General features: G+C 40.0%; 1 protein-coding gene across 28 annotated transcripts in view; it reads right to left on the reverse strand.

Moving 5' to 3' along the window:
• Positions 1 to 24,167, reverse strand: part of NRXN1 (neurexin 1) — a 1,142,110-nt gene that overhangs the window by 438,849 nt on the left and 679,094 nt on the right. For 4 of the 28 annotated variants that reach the window (XM_021675812.2, XM_012465498.2, XM_021675811.2 and 1 more), the window contains exon 1: positions 11,227 to 12,443. The exons of the other annotated variants lie outside the window; for them this stretch is intronic. In XM_021675812.2, coding sequence (XP_021531487.1) covers positions 11,227 to 11,473 — 247 coding nt within the window. In that variant the 5' untranslated portion in view covers positions 11,474 to 12,443. Of the gene's footprint in view, positions 1 to 11,226; positions 12,444 to 24,167 lie in introns of those variants that run through there. 28 annotated transcript variants of the gene reach the window in all.

The following is a 24,167-nucleotide window of genomic DNA, read 5'->3' on the forward strand; positions in this document are numbered from 1 at the left end:
ATTGTTGGGTTACTACACAATATCCTCTTGTTAACATCTGTGTCATCCTCTTTTGGATGAATCAGACACCAGGAAAGGATCTCAATTTCAATCCCTTTTCTTTTACTTAGATAATCTACCAAATCAATCTACAATGATAAGAATGAAATGTGTTTTAAAAGGCTCAGAGGAGTCTACCTTATAACTAATCTCAGTCCTTTCTTTTTTCCAGAGCAGAAAATACCCACTGTTGGGGAGGGGTTCATCTGTCACTTGAGGGCCAGCAGCAATTTACCAGTTCCCACGCCAGATGTTTACACAGTATGAAGTCTTCACAATAGTCCTACAGTGGCCCTATTTCACTCCAGAGAAAACCAAGGCCTAGAGAGGTTTAGAAACTGCCCATGGTCAGATAGTTAGTAGATGCAATATGAATTATAAGAGTAATTCCTTATGTCACAAGAGAATTCTGGAATTCCTGTAATGTTATTTTAAGGGGCATGTGTGAAATGCCAGAAAATAAACAATGAAAATTCTGGTGTTAAATTGAAGAAACAAAAGAACCTTTAAGAAAAGTGTAGTTAAGAGACTCAAACATCAAAGCATTTACCACCCTTTCTGAATGTTGCTCCAATTTACAGTCTAATTTTAAAACTCATTTAAAATGAATGGTAGAGATGCTTAAATTCTTTATGTAGTCATACAATACCATGCATCTATAAACAACACAATTTGAGTTTTAAAATCTTTAAGGCTTCATAATTAAGAGACCATAATTAAAATTAGAATACTCAAAGTAGTTTATTAATTGTCAGTCTTTTCTCTATATCCTGCCTTCAGATTATATGATTTCATTTAACCATTTGCAGTATACCTTTCATCTCAGGAGAGTATAATCATATAATCAGACTCATCACCACTGTTGCCTTTTAATTGTAAATCATGACTGCACTTGCAAATTAGTCTATTATCACAGCAGATTATCAATTTGGTAGGGAAAGTATTTGCCAACTAGAATGAAAGTAGTTAATAACATTAATAAACATCTTAAATCAATCACTCCTTTACTCTTGATGTGGTGATAGATGTCAGTTGAGATTAATAAATCAGTCAGAACAAATAAAGTGATGAGGAAGGGAGGCACAGGGAAGCCTCTAGATGCCCTGTGTACTTAAGAATCACAATGCCTAAAAACTAATTGGAAGATAAAGATAAGGTATTAAACCTTGAGAGAAATGACTTGCTGGAAATTAGACAAAGTAAATCCAGATAGTCATCCTCTGTGGGTCTGTTATGAACCACTGGCAATAAAAGCTAGAGGAGAAAACAAAATGTTCAGTCAGAATAAATTATGTTTATTGACAGCATAATGTAGAGGTTAAAAGCATGCACTTCCTAATGGGCCTACTTGGGTTGGAATCCAGGGTTTATAACTTCAGTTTCATGGACTTAGCTATTTCTTAATTTTGCTGTGCCTCTATAGCCTTATGAGTAAAATGGGAGAGTAACAGTGCCTATCTCATGAAGTTGTTTTGAAGATTAAATGAATTGATATTTTGTTAAGCGTTTAGAACAGCACCTGCCATACAATAAGCACTAAGTGATTGTTCAATAACTAAATGATATAATTGGCCATTTACTACCATTTTATGTGGTTCTAGTTCTTTCTCTGAACAGTCTTTTTACAAGGGAGAATTGGGGTTGTGAAGTACGCCCACAATATTTTAATCATTTTCTCACTATAAGCCAAGATTGGGATTAATTCATTCCATAAAAATAATTAAAATTTCCCCGTCTCTACTAAAAATACAAAACATCAGCTGGACACGGTGGCGCGTGCCTGTAATCCCAGCTACTCAGGAGGCTGAGGTAGGAGAATTGCCTGAACCCAGGAGGCGGAGGTTGCGGTGAGCCGAGATCGCGCCATTGCACTCCAGCCTGGGTAACAAGAGCGAAACTCTGTCTCAAAATAAATAAATAAATAAATAAATAAATAAATAAATAAATAAATAAATAAAATAATTAAAATTTAATTAATTTTATTAAAAAGAAAAAACACAAATTTTACATTTACAAATAAGATTACTGAGGCAAATTTGTATCTCCTGCAAGTACAAATGGACAGTTGTTATATATTCTAGCCATTAAAGACATCCAGCTGTCAATACCTTGTGTATCAACACAAGGTTTTTGTATAAAGATGTTTATCAGAAGCCTATCAGGAGTGTTCCACTTTTGATTATGGCACAAAAAGTTATCCACTAGCAGCACCGACAACTCTATATCTCACCTAGGACAAGTCCCAAGAAAAAGAATAAGTGGAAAAACCAAATACATTATTTGCATATTTAACAGCATGTCCAATTAACCACTTTGCTGACAGAGATTAATTTACTATTCATCTTATACCAGCATATGTTACTACGTTGACATACACATGAAAAATGACTGATACAGCACATTGCGATTTTGAAAATGTTAACTGTGGACTTCAAGGAAATGTAGCTTACACTGTTGAAGAAAGTTTTTCTGCTTCACCTTGAGAAAGATGTAATCTAGAAAATTATCAATTTTTCTACTATGTAGGCATAAATAGTCAAATATGACATGATTTTCAGAAATGATATGAACTATAAATGAAATAAGCTATCAAACAATGCCCTGCAAACCAAATAGACAGTTCAATCTCTATATATATCTTCTAGGCAAAAATTCCCAGAGGTATTTAAATTAGTCATGCTCCAGTGTTATTTCTCTATACTAGATTGTAATATATTTTATCATTGAAAAGGATAACTACACATAGAATGACATGGATGCACAGATACGAACTAAAACATTCGTTCAATTAACAAAGACAATTAGAATCTTGAAAATTTTGAAAACCAAGTTCCTCAGAAAAAACATATTCTTCTTTCAAATGCACTTCGATAGTTTTAAATTAGAAAGTGGAAAAAAAAAAAGATAAAACGATGTGTACGCCTTCCCAAAAAGTGCTAATCAGTTACTGTGAGAGTATCATGTCACTGGACTGCCACACTTTTCCTGAATGTGTTTTTTAGAACAGCATCACAATCAACTCACAGTGAAGTGCTTTATGTTCTATAACCATCCACACTTTATTCAGTCTTAACATAAAATTAGACATTTCAGAATCCAAAATTATCTGTTTTAAGTAGCATTAAAAATGCCACTTCTCCTTAAGCAGCTCTGAAACCTGAAGTCATCTAGAAAAATATACCATGATGACCAGATGATAACTAATAGCCAAGACAGGTTAAAGCACATAAATAATTTTATGTACCAATGTTAGTCCAATGGCAACCCAAATAATCAAACAAAAAAAAATGCAGAAGTGATGTCCAAATAAGTAAATTTCACTGCCTTGTATTTTACCACATATTAAAAAGCATTCCTTTACAATCTGTTTAATATTTTTTCTTTCTTTATAGTTGCTGATTTTCAGAAATATAATACTTTTACCAATTTTAATTATTTGATAAACAAGTCACCAAATATATACATGAACATTTAAAAGTTCACAAACTTGCTTTTAAAAATGCAGGTCATGGCCGGGCGCGTTGGCTTCTGCCTGTAATCCCAACACTTTGGGAGGCTGAGGTGGGTGGATCACGAGGTCGGGTGATCGAGACCATCCTGGCTACCACAGTGAAAACCCATCTCTAGTAAAAATACAAAGATTAAAAAAAAATCCCATCTCTAATAAAAATCTCTAGTAAAAATACAAAAAATTAGCCCGGTGTTGTGGTGCGTGCCTGTAGACCCAGCTACTGGGGAGGCTGAGGCAGGGGAATCGCTTGAAACCAGAAGGCGGAGATTGTAGTGAGCTGAAATCGCCGCCACTGCACTCCAGCCTGGGCAACAGAGCAAGACTATGTCTCAAAAAAAAAAAAAAATGTAGTCACACATTATACGATATATTTAAAATAGGGATCTCACATCCAAAAGGGTCCCATATTCTAAATTTCACAAGAAAAATGGCTACAAGATTCAAAGAAAGTTCATATAACAATACATTCAGAACCACGTATCTTGAAAATACACTGGAGAAACACCTTTCTACATTGCCTTGGTTAAAATTCACAAATCTCACCGATATTACATTCACACAATTAACGCAGCAGGTTCTTATCTACTTGTATACTTAGTGATTAAAAGGAAGTCTGTACAGGAATCATCATCTTCTAGTGTTAAAGCTTTTTAGTACAGTAATTGTAATTACTATTTAATTAATAACATTCTTTATCACTGCCTGAGCATAACCCTTGAAGCTGAATTTGAGAAGGATCCTCATTTATTAATCCATGTCCATCTTCCTACTTATTGACTAAGTATCACAAGGTAATATTAGATAAAATTCCTTCCACTGAAATGCAGATATAAACTTCATGTCTATATTGACTTGAAATTCTTAATAACTATGAGTTAGCTACTCTTTCCTGGTTAATTTTATTCTTAATGAAGAACAGTTTTTGAGACATGAATTGGAAAGTAACAACGCTGGGACAAATTTCAGGTCTTCCAGTATAAAGGCAGTGGGGTTTTTTGTTTGTTTCAAAACCTGCCTTTTATCACACTGTCGTGGAAAAGCAAATGTACTGTGGCTACTTATTAATTAAGTGAGCCTGACATAATCATCACCTCTTTAAATTTGTTTCCTTGTCAGCAAAATGATGATCATAAGCCCTGCCAGGGTTGTGATGATGATTAAATGAGACACTTTACATGAAGGCACTGTGGAAATATATACTTAAAAGATAGCTGTTTTCACTCAGTTCTGTCAAAAGCTTGAGGGAATGCATTGTTAGGTGATCAACACTGAAAAATCTTGATTTTGTGAGAGAATGGAATAATTTAAAAGGCTATTACAAGCTTCTATGTGGAGAGATATTCTATACCCTACATAGACCAGAAAGGGCTGGGCAAAAAGACCAAATGAAAGAAGCAGTTGCTTTTCTAAGAGGAATCCTTGAGACCCCGGTTGTGAGGCAAGTACTATGCCAAACGCACCCTGAGCCTGACCACCACACCACGGCTCCTGTGCACCTAAGAAAGCTGGCCTCTGAATAATGATGAGGACAATTGGATGGCTTAAGGGACCTGAATTTAGTCTTTGCAAAAATATCTCCAGTTACAGTATGTTTAGAATCAATACATCTCCGGGAAAAGACAACAAGAGCATGAGGATTTTAAGAGTCTTATGATCAAAAGAAACTTAGAATTGGAAATGATCTTAAAGGACTGCTAGTCCAATTAAAAAAGAGAGAGAGAAACAGAGAAAAATAAAACAAGTATATGAATGACAAAACAATATAAAAAGCCGTGCTCAATATTATTATTGGGATTGTTAACATCTCAAAACATAAATTGTGTTTTTTTATTAAAAAGAGGCATACACTGTAGTATAAATGAGTCATGGGGGGCTAACTGTGATGATGGGCAACAGCAGAAGGAAGTCGGTTTTCTCTCTATGAACCAAGTTTGGTTGCTCTATTCTCTCCTCAAAGACCAAGCCTCTAATCCCAGTTAATTGTCTAAAAATGATTGTTTTTGGTCCTACAGGGTACAGGAGTGAGTGTAGATGAATTACTGCAGGCTCTCCCTTCTATTGGAGCATAGGCTTTGTGGAAAGGTATTCTATAGGAGGAGGAAGATGAGTTAGAAGATATGGGTCCTACCTCCATCTCTGCTAATAATTTACTGTGACCCTATTAGAGTAGTTCACTGAAATTATTTATATCTCTGTTGTCACATCTATAAAATGAAATAAATATACTCCTCCAACTTTAGAGCTGAAAGAGAAATGATGTTCAAAGTGGTAATTGAATTCCAGACGTCACTGAGTTAATAACTGGCTGAATCAGGACAGGAACTCAGGGCTTCTGATTTTAAGGTTTAGATTTCCCCTACATGTGCTCTGAAGTCTCTTTTAAGTATTTCTTTAAAAAAAAAATTACTGGGCACCTACTGTAGTCTGGGTACTTTTGAAATCCAGGATCTTATTTATTCTTCACTGATTAAATTTTCATTTTATAGACGGAGAACACATTCTTAGTAAAGATAAGCACTGAGTACATTTATACAGTCGTAGTAACTGGCAATGCCAAATTTTTACACAGATATGTTTCTGAGAATTATCTCACCAGACCAATCTGTGTTAATTATTTATAATTAGTGTAAATTTAAATCATTGAACCGCTATCTTAACTACATTTATAAAACAAGCTTTGTATCTTTTTGAAAAGTAGAAATTGCATGTTTCGTTAAAAAAAATACATGCAGCAACTTGGTGGAAAACAACTGCATATGGAGTTCTTTCTAGAACATTAATAATGAAGGACAATAAAAAGTGATATAGATAAAATTTACTATTTTGATGTTTTTATCACGTCATTTCATGGTGAGTCCCAGATGATTGATACAGATACATAAACTTTATGCTTTTTGCATTTGTGCTCGGAAACTACCCAATTTTTAGGAAAAGTTGTATTTGCTTGTTTAAGAATTAACTCTTGGATTTTTCGAACTAAGTTGTAAACTTCTTGATGGTTCTGCCTTGGATATTTTGGCTCCTCTAACTTCACTTCTACTCTCACTATACTTAGTATCTTCTTGTCCTCCATGGTACTTAGTACAGAAATACAAACACATGCTCATAGTAGGAATTTATGATATATTTACTGAATGAATGAATTAATTAATGAACAATTTAAGAAATAAATCTATTAAAGTTTTGGGCAACCGAAAATTACCCTGAAGTGCCAGAGTTACTTGGATCGTGCTTGATTCAAAGATTCTTCCAAAAATATTTAGCTGGCCATCTTGCTGAGAATAGCATTTGAGTGATATAAAATTTTGTCTAAGAACCCAAAGTAAGGAAAAGGTGTGGAACACCAATGTCTGCTTCAGCAGAACAGTCATAGCCAAAACTGTTCTGGGTCACACAGATGAATTCATTACCAGCTAAGTAATATTAAACATCAAAGCTAAATGTTTCCTCAATGTAGACATATTGTGAAAGGTTTTGTTAGCTCTCTTGGCTGCCACAGGAAAGGGGAAAGAGATTACCCTATGAAACAGCACCCTCCTGCCTCCCAGAAAAACAAGAGAAACAAAAACCTCCTCAGCAGGATCAATGAAGTAGTCTGTGGGACTCCAGTGAGGTACCTTCAGCTTTCTAACAGCGTGCATTATTGTTAAAACGGGCTTGAAGCAAAACCCTGGACCATGTATCTTGTAATTATTTCTTCTCTTAAGAGATCAATCATTAAACAGTGTAGAGGACCCTCTTAGTTTGAGTTTAAAAACCTGTGAGCTCATAGAATTGCTCTGGGCTATGGGCCATAGGCCTTGATTCTAATTCCTCTTTGACTCTGATCAGACATCTGGCTCTATCTTTTAGCCCATTTATGATATGCCTCGGTATCCCTAGAGGAAAATCATATTCAAACTCACTCTGAAACCTACCCATCCTCTTAGAAGTTTGGCATGTGCACTGAAAGTGCTTCAGAAAAAGAAACATTATAAATTCAAGATATAATTATTATCCTTATATAATACCATTGAGCAACTTCAATTACAAACCACACTTTTAAAATCTGTTAACACTTCCTTCTGGGAAAGCCCTTTTGCCCTTTAATAGTGTAGCTAATCATGGCAATATAATTTCCGGAGCTCCTATTTGTGGGAGGAGAAAGGCTGGCACTGGTGTGCTCAGATCTGTGATGGCTTTCTCCTTCCTTTATCTCCTGAAATTATTGAGAGACTGTAAGCTAATTTTCTAAAGTATGCAGAGGCACTCAGGAAAGCCGGGAGCTGAGATGGGAACCTGAGCATTTCACTGACATCATTCCATGCTCCCCGCATATGGCATATCACATAAGCAGTACTGGCTGAGCACACTGGTCTATTCTGGACTCTTGTTGGCGTTAAGTAGCATTCTTAATTACAAGCAGTCTTGCTTTTTATCATTTACAGTCACACAGTTCTCCGTTTATTTAACTAGAAAAAAAAACACAATTTTTCTACGGAGGTAGTTTCACCATTTATGCTTTTGAGCACATGCAAAATCAAGAAGGACCCTGCAGTGTTCTCAAAACCTGCTTCTCATAGGCACTTTAAAAAAAATCCTCATCATAGTCTCTGCAACTGGGTCAGCTTGCACAAAGATGCTCGGGTAGCCATAAGCGCTCTCTGCACCCTGCAAACCTTGTAAGTGACACCTCATAATAGTGCAAATGAAGCATGGCAAGATGAGAAAATGAAGAAGAATGAATCTGGATAGTCAGCCCAGCAGTTTTCAAAACATGGGAGACTCAATTTTATTCCTTAGAATATACCACACACAAATTTTTCTTTTACACATTCGAGCATATACATGCATTCCCTATTATGAAAGAAAATGTCTTAGGATTCCCAGAAATTCGAATACAACCAAACAGCCTAGTTCATTTGTTCATCTGGACATATATATTTGCAATAGTCTCAGATTTTGAACTAAACCTCATTTTCACCTGTCTTGACTTTCAGCTACGAATTTATCTTATTGTCATTTACCTTCATGCCTTCCCTTCACCCTCACCTATTAGACTCAAGGGTTCTTTACTTGTGGGTCCTTTGTCCCAATAATTAGCAAAATATTCAGAGAGCTATTGACCCAACAAATTCAACATCACCTCTTTCTTGTTAGGTTTCCCTTTAAGCCATCACCCTGACTGCCGTGTTCTCAGTCCCTCTGCACTCCATGCCTCACCCCATTTCTCCATCCCCCACCCTGAGAGGCTTATTTTTCATCCTAATGTTCCTTGATTGTTCTCTATAAAGTTCATATTACTTTCAAAAGAGGGAAAGGATGAAGTATGAGAAACTCACACCTGGCTTTTATTTGGCAGGGATTGGTAACTGACAGGTAAGTTTGTGCCTCTGATTGAAAAAAACAAAGAATCAGAAGAGGAGCAGCCTCTTCCAAAAGTGTGTGGAGGAGGGTGGGCAGAATTCCAAAACTACACAAACACGACCACACAACAGAACCTTCAAAGGAAACAGAAAGTTATTTGACCCCCAAAATAATACCAACCACTATACACACAACAATTTTCTCTACTATCCTATTCTTTCTCTTTTCAGATGAGAGGCACCTCTGATTTTTCATTCACAGGCAGAGACAATCACTGTATTCTGGAGGGAAAGAAATGTTCCTAAAAGCCAGCAGACGGCGCCTGACTGGGGTAGAAGCTGCGGTGGAGAGGAAAAAGGAGTGTCCCACTCTGCGGCAGGGCCCCTGGATCTTCTCCTCTCCCCACGTCCCCAGCAGCCTCATCCCTCTGCAGATAGGCCGAGATACAGAAAAGGAGAAGTTGCATACGAGATTATTAGCCAAGTGCTTCCCTTTGGCACAATTAGGTGCCCCACCCCCTCCATACCCCCATCTGCCTCACCGCACCCACCCACCCACACTCTGTCTGCCCTTCCTGCACCCTGGCTTGCCTCCATCCCTCGGGACTCACATAATTCTGCACAAAGGCAGGGCAGTGGTTGAGAACTGCACTCAGGTAAAGAGAGCAACAAGCTCCTAGAATACTGTGGGCTTGTGATGATATCACCAGAAACTCCTTATTCTTTTAGAGGGAGCTAATAATCTCTGTTGCTTCTAACAAAGAATCCCTCGCTTGGGACACCAGTCTTGTCTCCGTGCTAGACACTCTTAACTGGATAGAATTCCCAGGGGAGAACTAGGGGAAGGAGAAAGGAACCAATTCCTAGAACCCACCGTGAAGTGTTTTTCTATTCTGCTCCCAAAGAAGGCTTGCTAGGGGACTTGGTCTCTCTTCAGTTAGATTATGCTATAGTTTTTCATAACTAAGCAGAATTGTCCTCAGGTAGGAAGCCCTCCCCGCCGCCCCCGCATCCGTGGGATAAAGGGCCATCCTGGTAGCAGCAGTAGCTGCTCAGGGAAGAGCAAATACATAGGGAGAGGGGCAAAGGATCCCCAGCTGAACCAAGTCTGAAAGGTGACTGGTCCTGCAACAAAGAGGTGGAAAACGGATACTTAAAAAGTGTCCACAACTTTCACTCGCTTTCTAAATGAGTGCATTTTACACTGGGGGAGAAGAAAAATTCGGTGTGGGGAACGACTCTCAAAAACAGATTGATGTTTTCTTTTTTGGCAATTCGGGGAATCTGGAATCGACATTTATCTGAAAATTAGAGGAATCTGGTGCTGGTCACTCTGGAGAAGAAAGCTGCCAATCAAGGCTTTTCTCTACACTCTGCTCTTTACAAAGGGACAGGGCATTAGGAGAATAGTTTCTCTTAGCTCTAACTTCTCCTTCTCCAGGCAGACCTCCTGGCTTAGCCCAGCCAGCACGGACTGACTTGCCCTTCCTGGAAAGCATTAAATACTGAAGACAGAGGAAGTAAGACCTCCCTTGTTCCAATAGCCTTCAGACACTATCCTCAGGGAATGGGTATGTGTAGTCAAGCCTCTCTCTGTTCCATTTAGAAAATAACTCAGCCTAATTACCAAGAAAAAGACACATATTTATGTGCAGAGTGGATGGAAGGGGAATGGTGTCCAGAGGTCCACTCCATGCCTGGGAAGGGCTGGCCCGCATTAGAGGGGGTGTCTCGGTTGCCCTCCTGTCTTCTCCAATTAAGGGAAGGCGTAGGGGCAAAAGTAATTGGCCTCCTGTTGAGTGAGTCTCAGGACTGCTTGACTGTCACTGCAGTCTGGGCACACTTTGGTGGAATGTGCGGGCTGGAATCTCTCGCTGCCCCCCGGGCCAGGGAAGATGGGCAGGAGGTGGGGCAGCATATCCAGCACAGACAAAAGGTTCTGCAGAGCCCTCTTCTCTCTAGTGCTCAGGTCCCATAGCTGAGCTCGGCGCCCCATTCGGCCACTGAGTGACCTTCTGGCGAGTGACGCCCCTTTCTCGCGGGGCCCAGCCGCGCGGCCCGGGCCGGTCTCTCAGTAGGCGCCCAACATCTCTCTCCCAGCACCTCGACTAGGAACGCCCCTCCCACCCCTCACCACCAACACCCGCGACGCCTTCCCCCATCCCCTTTCTATTGTCTTCAAAGAGATAAGTGGCTCGCACCAAACACACCCAAATGCACCTCCCTTTTGTTGAGCTCCCGTTTCTCTGAGCCGTAGGGGCCCAGGAGAGTGTAGGGTAGAAAGGGGGGCGCGAGGGGGTAACCCGCGAGAACTTGGCATCGCAGACCCACCGTGTCCTCCTCGCAAGGATGCCGGTGACCTGTAGATTGCAATAGGCACTGAATGATGCTTGCTGCTGCCATGGAAATGGTGGATGTGGTGCGCTCCCAAACTGGACGCCCCCCACGCCACTCCTAGGAGGCCGCTGAGGGTGAGCGGGACTATCCAAAGCAGGGCCAGGCGCCCCCCTGCGCCACCGCCGCCGCCGCCCCCGGGCGAGCCCAGCTCGGCGCCGCACCGGAGCATCCTCTGGTACATGGCGGGGCGCCCGCCGAGGGGCAGCCGCCGCGGGAGGCAAAGTTTGGGGCACGGGGAGAGGAGAGGGCGCAGGGGAGCGGGCGGCGCGGGGTGGGCTGAGGGGCCGGCCGCCTCACCGTGCCAGGGCACCCATCCTCTCCCTCCTTCGGACAGTCTTCTCGGGGTCCTGGAGTCCGCCGTGCCTTGCACCCCAAACAATCCGAAACATAGCCGATGCGAAAGCAGCTGGAGAGGGGCTTGTCCGGAAAGGCAACCCCGGGAACAGCAAGCACGGAGCGGGTGGCTGCCCCCAGATTTCCAGGGCTCCAGGTTCTCAAGAGATACTCCCAAAGAGTTTCGGGCGAGAGTGCGGGCCGGCGGGTGGGGAACCCAGAAATTGTTTAAAGCTCCTCCTGGAGGGTCCTCACTTCTACATGACAGCCATCCGCCGTGAATCCACTAGGTAAATCCATTTAGCTTTGTGTGCGGGGACTAGGGAGGCCACTTCGCCGGCCCAACCTCCTTTCAAGACAGAAGCTGACCCCATGGAATCCAGGCGCCCCTTCCCTCCATTCAGCCCCGGCCGGCTCGCCCGCTAGCGCCAGCCTCCCCCGGGCAGCGCGCGGAGCAGCGGCGCGCATCGCCTGCTCCCGAGGCAATCTCCGCGTCCGCCGCCTCCTGACACTTACGCCCGGCGAGGGGTTCAGAGGGAAGAGTGCGCCCTTCTGAAGGAAGCGGGAATCGAAAGGGGAAAGACAGCTGAGAGGAAGATGCGGACGAAGGAGTGAGGGAGAAAAACAGAAAAAGAAAAAGAAAAAAAAAAGAAAGAAAGAAAGAAAAGAAAAAACCACACACGCTGGTGAAGCAAGGGGCTCTATGCAAATCTGCAGTCTCCAAACAGCAAATCACTGAAGCTCGGATGCAATGCAGAGGACGAGCCTATGTAACGAGGGAGGCTGGTCTAGCTTCCCACGAAAATCGCCCTGCTTTGCCTCTCCCTTGCATTCTCCACGCATCAAAGGGACACGTGTAAGGCGAAACGGGAACACCTAAAAAGCAAGTCTCCCTCCACCAGGTGATCCCTCCATCTGAACTACAATGGCAAATGGCACCCTTCCCCTACCCAATGGTTTAGATGTAACCAGTGTCTTTAGAGCTCTTAAAAGGGAGAGAATTCGGCTCTTCTTATTGGACCAAACTTGTTCTACCAGGTGTTTAAACCTAATCTACTAAATATGGCTTGACACCTTGTACTCAAGCATCAGTTGTGATGATCTGTTAATTACATATATTACTTATAACAAGGAGTCTTCCTCCCACTACCATATTATATCTCAAATAAGGCAGTGGAAGTTCAGGGGACCAAAACTCACAGGGAGGAAAAAGGACGCATTAATTTGGCAGCTGCAAAAGAAGCAGACAGTGGAAGAATGGGAAGAGAGGAAGAGAAGGGCCAGGAGAAAAGCAGGAAGAAGGCAGAAAAGAAAGAAATGGCATCAATAAAATTGCTTGTATTTCAGTCAATATTTTAGGAATATTTAAGAACTTCCAAGATCTCTGTAGAACCCCCGCTGTGATGATCATTGTTAAGGGTGGAACTCTGCCTTTCTCTCATCCTGTCTTATAAAGAAAATAGCATCAGGAAATGAAAATTCCTAAATCTAGTGCCCCCAAGGGAAGGAGGACATTTATATCCTGTTGATGAAATACAGCATCTTTACCGAAAGCTGTGTGTCCTAAATGAAAGACCAGCAAAAGCCAGTACACATTTAAGAGGAGAAACCTAGCAATACAAGTGGACTTGGCAAGGAGGACCAGAGACACTGGATGCTGGTGATGAAGATTTGGGTTTGTGATTAAAACATTTCCCTGGTTTCCAAAAGATGATAAAAATCTATGACACGTCTACTGGCTGGACTTTTTTTTGTCTTTATTTCTATTTAAAGACAAAAGAAAGCAACTTTGAACAGGCATGATTTTCTCACTAGCTTCTCACCATATACATAATTGTTATCAAGAAATATACAGTCTAGTATTTGAGAAAACATGTAATTCTGGGAAGATCTGATTCAAATCAGCTACTAACCCAAGCGGCTATTTAGACTCATATATTACTTCCTAGTCCAAAGATTCAACCATGTGACTCTGATGCCCACCATATAAATAGTGTTCAGTGGCCCCAAAAATCACACCTGTAGCAATTACACATCTCACATTCCTGTCAAAAGTTTACTTGATTACACCAAAAGATAATTCTTCAGTAGTATATCAATTGAAACAGCTCAGCCTTGCTAAACACGATGCTTTTATCTATTTAAATATGCCATGTCCCCAACCTTCCACAGCTGCTCAAAGACCAGCAGATGCAAAATCTATCATTTTCCACTGTGAACTGTTTCTGCCCTTGTCCCCAGTCATTTCTTATTCATTCTGTTATTTTGCAACATATGTATTTTAATTCACTAACAAGAGTCGTGATTATTCATTTTAAAAATATCAAGTAGAGCTTCAAAAAGAAAAGGAAACTCATCCACACAGTATGTTTTCAGGACCACAGGTCCATATTCTGAATTTGACATTTCATAGTTTTAGAATGGAAAGAGCACTGGATTAGGAGTTAGGAAATCTGTGCTGCATTTTTGATGCCACCATTTACTGGTTATATCACATCAGTTACTTAGTCTATCCCTGAGGCACTGTGGCTTCCTTTATAAAATAGTCATTTCTATCTTTCCTAACAATCCTTCAGGGTAGAAAGGATATCATGTAATATTTAATGTTGGTGCTCTTTAAAATATATCAAATGTTCCCTGCAATAAAGACATTATGTCTCTTCTCTCATATAGGTCTAATATAGTCAGGCTAATCAGCATGCACAATACATTCAATTGCCTTCCATCTAAAAGATATATAGAGCATCGCATTGTTCTCCAATACCCTCATATATTGTGTTAATCTGTCATTCCCTCCCCAAATAAATGGTAGATTCCTAAAGGAGAGAAGAGAGTCAAGTCTTCATTCCTACTCCCTCTAGTGTCCAGCATATGTGAAACATATCTAGTCTCTTAGTGCTTACAGTCAATTCTCAGTATTCACAGTAGTTGTGGCAAATAAAGTCACTGTGAACATTGAATTAGCAAATACTGAACCATTGCTCCTATGGGGAAATATAGGGTTAGGTTCCTGCAAACCTATGATCACATTTTCATCACTGAATCAATCCATTACCTTGTTTTATGTCTTTCTGAATGATAATGATACCTCATTTAATACATAATATTGATTTATTAACATTGAACTCATGACCAGCAGCATTCTAACTCATGCCTGAAAGAACAATATCTAATACCTATTTTCTCCACAAGGCACATCACACATCTTTCTTGCATTTAGGAACATTAGACAGCCCTTTAGCATTAGGTTTGAGGGCCATTTTAAACAGCAAAGTCAGCAAAATAAAGCACAAAGATGTGGTGCTAAAAGACCGAAAACAGGGCACTTGCTTACAGCATGAGAGCTGAAACAAGAAGGAGGTGAATAGTCTTGCTCAGCTGCAGCCAGGAACATGTGTATTGGCAACATAAATGTTTTGCCATTCTCTGCAAGTTTGCTAAGGATAACCAAAGTGCCACAGGTTACAAGTAAGTAACAAGGATCGACTGTATTTGTTATTCTCTTCATTGCTAGGAATGGATAGGACTGGGACTCGGAGAGTGATTTGTATTAAAGTAAAGCCATAGAAATAGAATAAATGTAGAACATGGTGAATAACTTTCCCAAGAGCATTCGATGAGGAAGATACTCCTCCCCACCCCCTCTGCCTGTCTTATATTGTCTGGGGCCTTGGGAGATAAAGGCAGTGTTAGAGAAAGGATAGGCCAGATGTCTTAGTTTTACTGGAGCCTCAAGAGCTGAAGAGGAAATATTTATGGCTGCCTCAAAGGAAGAAACTGTAGTTGTTATCTTCCAGGCAGACGTGTAGGGCACCTTTGCAACACTTAGGAGGTTCTAGGGTGGATGCCATGATACGGATGCAGCAATATTTGTTATAAATGATTGTAATTTTGTGGAACAAGGAGCAAGTCTCTGTCTAGAGAGTGTAGAAAAAGTATTGTGGGCAAAAAAGTGGCTAATCTGGATGAAGCAAGTAAAGCTTGTATGTACCCACTGATCTGTGTCTCTTCACCTAGTCAGTCTTTGTGCTTGCAATTTTGTTATCTCAGGGAAACTGAGGCAGCATCTCACCAATTGTTCTCAGGTGACTGAAGAAGTGGTGGGAGGAAACATGGTTTTTGGCTAACTGTAATTTATTCTAAAAAAATTCAGCACAGACAGTGTGATATAAGTGTTTCTTAATGCTGTCTGTACCCAGGGAGTGTCAGTGCCTTTATCAGGAATTTATGCCCCAACATCTCAATCAGAACTGCAGAAGACAGAGGTGGCTTCTAGAAGCCTTGGGCTACTATCATCTCTAATTATGATGTGGCTGTGCTCATTAGTTATAATATCTGTTGAAAATAAGTTATTAATGGTGAAATTGAGGGCTTGTTAATTGGTCCAATGAAAGTTAGGAAGAATTTATCCTTGGTGAAATCATTAATAGGCAAGATATGTGAATTAACTAAATTTTACCTGGACACACCTCACTTCTGTGTAAATAAACCATGTGACTCTAAGAGGCCTTTCACCCTTTACTATGAGGAATGGTTTCATAATAATAATAGCAATAAGAACTAACACTTATTTCTAGTACACTACTCTGAATGATTTAAATGAATTAACTCACATAATCATTACAAAATGATATGAGGTAGCTACTATTGTTGATCCCTAACAGTTCTTAGTCACTTAATTCTCAGAGATGATGAGGTGGATGCTGCTATTGAAAACTGTCATATTTGCTTCAGGAAAACCTTTTTTTTTTTCAAGACATTTTTTCAGGTACCTAAAAGAATGAAGAGCTGGAACTTCACCAAGCTTCTAGAATAGGCTGTACAATTTTGGGCCTACTCATTAATAAATGTCTGTATCTGTAGCAGAAGTTGGTGTGGGTCTTGCATTCATTATGAGCTGTACTTGTGTGAACTCCTGGAAATGTGGCTAACACTCACTTGCCTCCAACAACCGTGGCTACTGAGATCTACCTAAAAGAAGGGCTGTGTGTGCTAAGCTGTTCTAAGCCCATTCACAGCTGATGATTTATCATGAACAAGAATACAGGTAGCCTAAGTTGAACAACAGTTAAGAAATGAGAGATGGATTTGAAAGCTGAGAGGAAAATACAAAAGAAATAGAGACAGTAGAGGAGAGTGAGTGGAAGAGGGAGTTTCTGGAGAAATGGGAAAGGACAGGCCATTTCAAGTTATTTCTTCATATTGCAAAAATCAACCTTTTTGTCTCAAGAAACAGGATGGTTGTCAGGCAGACACTTTCAACCTTTTCATGTTTTCCTTAAGCTTAATTGGAAACCCTTACAGCTCAGTATTAAGCTTTTTAAATAGAAAAGTAGACACTAAAAGCAGCAGAGGGGAAGTATATTAAAACCCACAGGCAGCACTAATATTTTAAAAATTAAAAATGAGAAGAGTGTCAGTCTTGTGTTTTGCATTTCTACCAGTGTCAGCATAAAGAAAAGACAGGCAGACCCCACATATACATCCACCTACTTTTTGAGTTGGAACTGAGAGTCAGAAAAGAGGGGCCAACTCAGAAGAGGGTTTGTTCTGGAGAGTTGTAAAGATAAATCCCTGATCCTGTTACCCCTCTGGGTTATTGCAGGTCCCTAAGAATAAGATCAGAAAAGGAGAGTAAGAGCATTGAGAATGAAAAAAAAAAAAAAATGTCGGTCTCAAAGCATCTCTGGAGATTTACTGCAGTCCTTTTATTATTCAAATGATAAACCTGTATTACAGAAAAGTAAGGTTTATTTACGAAGTGTTTACTTATCTTGAAGAACGCTTTTCTCTCCAACCACTGATAGTCCAGTCAGAGATATAGATTGGTGAATTCAGTCAACTTAGTTATTATGTAGCTCCTCCCAGTGATATAACAAATCAGAGGGAGTGCTGCGGATCAAGACTAGCCAATATGGTACTCAAGTCACTCAAATTGAATTAAAGCCTGGATGTGCAGTTTGACTTAGAAACATGACTAGATTCGTTCAAGTCAAGATAAGCTGTGTTTAGGTCTGAAATATTCTATAATCTCTATCCCGTCTTTTATCGTATTTAAAAAAAATTTCATTTCTGGTGTCTTGCATAAAACCTAGTGCTTAAGTACCAAGTTAGGGTCATCCAGATTTCACAATAACTGTATGTTCAAGTGTTGCAGGCACCACGGGGCATCAATCAATCATACGCCATCTTTTAATCACTGTCAGCTTATATAGTTTGTAGAATTGTTTCAACTAATTTCTCTTGGTGACTAACTCTTCCTAGGCTCATGCTCTTCGGTTTGAATGTGTTCATAACGCAGCATGGCAACATGAGACTGGAGTGCCTGACTATGAGTGTGAATCCAAACTTCATTGTTTTTATTCACGTGACATAGGGTTTAAGGGCCCCTTGTCCCAGTTTCCTCATCTGGAAAAGGATTATAATGCTACATATAATGAGACTCAAACCATTTCTAAACTATATTAAGCACCTAATAAATATAAATTATTACTCTTTATTCATGTGCACTTATTTTAGCTTATTTCTTCTTTATTCACAGGAACCTTATGCCAAAGAAATAAAGATAATGAGCTGCAATGTGGTTTTTAATTTGGCCATATTCTAAAGTCTTCCCACTCAGTCTACAGTCAAGCTCAGCCACTTCTTTATTTATTACCATAGCCTCTGTTTCTCTACTTCTGTGTTGCTCAAACTTTAGTGTGCATAGGAGACACACTAGAGGGGCTAGAAGGGCTGTTAAATAACATATTGCTTTGCCTTTGATCCCCCTAATCTTTGGAGGACCCTGATAATTTGCATTTTTAACAAGTTCCCAGGTGATGCTGAAGCTGTCAGTCTAGAGGAATGACTTTGAGAACCACTGCTCAGAATGTCGAGATCCTTCATTCAGGTTTTATTAACTAACACATGGAGAGCTTTTTCATTACGCTCCTTACCAATGATCTCACCTCCTCTTAGCTGATCCAGTGTAACTGCAGCCAGATCAGTGTTCCCTAAGCATAGATAATAATGCTGTTCCCAGTTCTCTTCTTGAAAGCATTCTTTAAAAACTTCAAGATGTCTATTATATAAACCTATTTGTTCTCATCTCACACCATGTAACTATAAATTCTCTTTACTATAGTTAGATAAAAATATTCTATTTTCTTCCATCTTTTGTATTTGAGATCTTTTTTTTTTTTTTTTCATTGCTTTGCCAGTGGCTATGGGCAGGAACTCAGACACTACACTAGGGTTGAATTCTTGGTTCTACTAACTTGCTAGCTATGTGGCCTTGGGCAGGTTATTTAAACTCAATTTTCCCATCTGTAAAAAAAGGTTAATTGTAGGGTTTTTGTGAGGATTAAATGAGTTGACAAATTTAAAGCATTTAAAATAGAATACTGCCTAGTGTATCTATCTATCTATCTAGATATCTATCTACATATCTAGATCTCTATATAGAGATATAGAGATCTATATAACTATAGATAGGTACACATACACATGATATACATGTGTTATGCACATAATATATACATGATAGATATGTACAGATAGATAGATAGATATATTAGCTTTTGCTGTTAGTTTCTGAAATGAGTCATTTTTTCCCCTTCTTTTATGGCAGGGAGAAAATAAATCCGAATTTATGATAATATTGGTTTCCATATAAAATCTAATACTGGTCCTCCAAATGGTTACCATAACAAAACTAAACTAAACTAAACTAAACTAAACTAAACAACAACAAAAATTAAAAAGTCCCTGCCAGGTCCTGGCATATCAGGCCTCCAGTCGAAGCAGCATCAGCTACAGAAAAGATCAATGCCATGAACTGACAACCTGGGATCTGTCTGCCTGCATTCCAAGACACTGTCTGTCATACACATCTATCACTGCAGAAAGAAAAGTGAGATTGTTGGAACAATGAGAATTGGAAGGACAACTATAAGGCAAGTTAGGGTAATATTAAGAGTACACCATTATTTCCAAATTCTCTAGTAAACACAGATACTCAAACCAGAATCAGAAATCACATACCATATGTTTAATTTTTTGAATGTCCAAGCACTCAGAGCATAAACCAATTTGATCTATCTTTGCGAATATGTGTTCTGGAGCATACATTACCATTTGAATGCACTGAAAGAAATTTAATCATGCAATTCAAATTGAATCTCTATCTGGGATCTATAATCCCCACCCAATTCAGAAATTCAGGAGATACATATATACTTGTTAGATTACACATTTTGTCAGAGATACTTTGACGTTAATACTATAGATAAGTTGGTATGACTATTCTACTATCAAGATCTTTTTACCAGGTAAAATTAAAGTTCTTTAGCACATTATATTAAGCCCTTTAAAATATGCCTCCATGCCTCTTGTTTTACCTCCATTTCAACATCTGTCACTTTCCCCAAAACACCCCAGGCTCTAGCCACATGAACTTCTCACTCTTCCTTAAGACACACTGCACGCTTTTCACTGCTGTTGTTTTTACTTTGTCATAGCCCATGCTGTTCTCTCTATAAAACTACCTTTTCTACTTCCTTCGTCTCTTAGGATTGCATTCACTGTTCTATCAAATGTTAATATATATTTCACCACTGGAAAAATTTCTGAACTCTGTCATTTTTTTTTGCTATCTTCTCAAGTATAGAATATTACAAATACCTAAAAATAAATAGCCAGGATATGTAACAGTGTATTCACATTCCTATTGTGCAGAATAAATGAAGAAACTACCGAAGCAACTGATTAAGTCTATCACCATGTATAGTGGTTTAAAATCACCAAAACCAACAGAGAAACGAAACAAATCCTCTTCAATTTATCCTTGCAGGTTTATCGGCGAGTTATTTTTATTATCTAAAATATATAAGAAGTTTAGGCTTAATTTTAATTTGAATGCTAAGTAAGCTGGTTATAAAGAATAGTGGAATTTATTGTCATATTTTTCTACTCATGTTATAAACAGATGTCTTTCTTTTCCATACTTCATAAAAATAAAAGAAAGTACCGCCAAGCTAAGATGCTTGCTGCCAAGTTGAATTGCAGAACAAACATTTATAGCCAACTTATAAATTCTTGACTATAGGGTTTTGTAATGGAAATACTGTCACCGGTTTCACTATAACCATTCAAATCATATTGCTATAGCAAAACTTATCATCTAATATATTTGTTCTGGGATGGATGAAGGAAGACTAGCTATAAGAGTTGGAACAACTTTCAGTAGCTTAATTCAAATTGCACAATTATTCCAATAGTTCTAGTCTCTTAGAATATTTATTTTAAAATAAGAGGTATATGTTCTGAAACATTTATTCTTAAAGGATATGAAATTTTGTGATATTTGTATAAGAAATATATGACCTCTAAGGCATTTTGAAAAATTATTAATCAATGTTGCTTTTTTAAAACTATCTTCTTTTCCTTTAGTAAAAGAATTACTTTCCCTCACATTTTTTCTGTTCTGTTGCTGAGATGATTCCCACAGAGAACTGTGTGTTTATCTTGACAGGTGTTAGTAGATCTGCAGACCTCCGTGGAATTGCTCCTGGTTGCGTTCAAGTACAGTAGAAAACATTACGCCTGCAAAGTAATGAACTTACCTTATTGTATTCTAAATAAAATAAACCACACGGCAAGTGGAATTAATCTACTAATGTCTTCCTAATGAAGCTTTCTTAGACATATGGTGTGGTCTTCAATATTTAACATGTGACTGGTATTAAAACAAAGTATATCTGATGATTTTTTAAAAGCATACTTGATGATTGCCTCTTATGTTATTTTAAAATGAACTAGTTTACCTTCAGATTGCTTTAGACAACTAATCAAAAAGATACAAGAAAACATCTAGACTTAAGAATTTTTTTAATCAAATAGAAGAAACTAATGTCTCACTACCAATGCCCTTAAATAATGAAAACTGGGCCAGGTGCTCAGGCCTGAAATCCCAGCACTTTGGAAGGTAGAGGCGGAAGAATAACTGGAGACTACAAGTTTGAGACCATCTTGAGCAACATAAGGAGACCCCATCTCTACAAAACATTTAAAAATTAGGCAGGCATGGTGGTATATGCCCATGGGGCTCCAGCCTGGGTGACAGAGAGAACCCATCTCTACATAAATAAATAAATAATGCATATTTTTATTTATTTATGCGCTATTCTCATATTGAAGAGGGGCAAATTTCCAATTTTCTGTGCAATGTAAAATTTCATGCATTAATAAAATTTAGAAGGCAAATTAAGAATGTAATTGTTTTAGCCCAATTCACAGCTTTAAAAGTAGCAAACACTGGATTCCCAGGGAAGATGGCCAAATAGGAACAGCTCTGGTCTGCAGCTCCCAGCAAGACCAATGCAGAAGGCAGGTGATTTCTGCATCTGTAACTGAGGTACCCAGCTCATCTCACTGGGACTGGTTAAACAGTGGGTGCAGCCCATGAAGGGCAAGCCCCGGGGCAGGGTGGGTTGTCTTCTCACCCAGGAAGCACAATGGGTCAGGGAGCTCCCTCCTCTAGCCAAGGGAAGCCGTGAGGGACTGTGCTGTGAGGGACAGTGCATTCCAGTCCAGCTGCTACACTTTTCCCATGGTCTTTGCAATCCACAGACCAGGAGATTTCCTTTGGTGCCTACACCACCAGGGCCCTGGGTTTCAGGTACAAAACTAGGTGGCTGTTTGGGCAGACACTGAGCTAGCTGCAGGAGTTTTTTTTCGTACGCCAGTGGCTCCCGGACAGCCAGCAAGACAGAACCATTCACTCCCTTGGAACAGGGGCTGAAGCCAGGGAGCCAAATGGTCTTGCTCAGTAAATCCCACCCCAATGGAGCCCAGGAAGCTAAGCTCCACTAGTTTGAAATTCTCGCTGCCAGCACAGCAGTCTGAAGTCAACCTGGGATAATCGAGCTTGGTGTGGGGAGGGCGTCTGCCATTACCGAGGCTTGAGTAGGCGGTTTTCCCCTCACAGTGTAAATAAAGCAGCTGGGAAGTTTGAACTGGGCAGAACCCACCACAGCGTTACCAAGACCATGTAGCCAGACTACCTCTCTAGATTCCTCCTCTCTGGGCAGGGCATCTCTGAAAGAAAGGCAGCAGCCTCAGTCAAGGGCTTATAGTTAAAATTCTTATCTCCCTGGGACAGAGCACCTGGGGGAAGGAGCAGCTGTGGACACAGCTTCAGCAGGCTTAAACATTCCTGCCTGCTGGCTCTGAAGCGAGCAGCAGATCTCCCAGCTCAGCTCTCAAACTTTGCTAAGGGATAGACTGCCTCCTCAAGTGGGTCCCTGACCCTCATGCCTCCTGACAGGGAGACATTTCTCAGCAGGGGTTGACAGACACCTCATACGGGAGAGCACCAGCTGGTGTCTGGCAGGTGCCCCTCTGGGATGAAGCTTTCAGAGGTAGGCAGCAATCTTTTCTTGAACTTCCAACCTCAGGTGATCCGCCTGCCTTGGCCTCCAAAGTGCTTGGATTACAGGCGTGAGCCACCACACCTGGCCGGCAGCAATCTTTTCTGTTCTGCAGCCTCCACTGGTGGTACCCAGGCAAACAGGGCCTGGAGTGGACTTCCAGGAAACTCCAGCAGACCTGCAGCAGAGGGGCCTGACTGTTAGAAGGAAACTAACAATCAGAAAGGAATAGCATCAACATCAACAAAAAGGACAACCAGGCAAAAACTCCATCCGAAGGTCACCAACAGCAAAGACCAAAGGTAAATAAATCCACAAAGATGAGGAAAAACCAGCACAAAAAGGCTGAAAATTCCAAAAACTAGAATGCCTCTTCTCCTCCAAAGGATCACAGCTCCTTGCCAGCAAGGGAACCAAACTGGACAGAGAATGAGTTTGATGAATTGATAGAAGTAGGCTTCAGAGGTGGGTAATTACAAACTCCTCTGAGCTAAAGGAGCATGTTTGAACCAATGCAAGGAAGCTAAGAACCTTGAACACTGATGAAAGGTTAGAGGAATTGTTAACAGGAATAACCAATTTAGAGAACAATGTAAATGACCTGATGGAGCTAAAAAAAACAGTTCAACTTTGTGAAGCATACACAACTATTAACAGCCGAATTGATCAAGTGGAAGAAAAGATATCAGAGATTGAAGAATATGAAATAAAGCATGAAGACAATATTAGAGAAAAAAAGAATGAAAAGGAATAAATAGAGCCTTGAGAAATATGGAACTATGTGAAAAGACCAAACCTACGTTTGATTGGTGTACCTCAAAGTGACAGGGAGAATGGAACCCAGTTAGAAAATGCTCTTCAGGATATTATCCAGGAGAACGTCCCCAACCTAGCAAGACAGGCCAACATTCAAATTCAGGAAATACCGAGAACATCACACAGGTGCTCCTTGAGAAGAGCAACTCCAAGACACACAGTCATCAGATTCACCAAGTCTGAAATGAAGGAACAAATGTTAAGGGCTGACAGAGAGAAAGGTCAAGATACCCACAAAGGGAAGCCCATCAGACTAACAGCAGATCTCTCTGCAGAAATCCTACAAACTAGAAGAGAGTGGGGACCAACATTTGA

Source organism: Aotus nancymaae, unplaced genomic scaffold (genome assembly GCF_030222135.1).
Source record: "Aotus nancymaae isolate 86718 unplaced genomic scaffold, 86718_ANA_hifiasm-v0.15.2.pri h1tg000057l, whole genome shotgun sequence".
Taxonomy (NCBI): Eukaryota; Metazoa; Chordata; class Mammalia; order Primates; family Aotidae; genus Aotus; species Aotus nancymaae.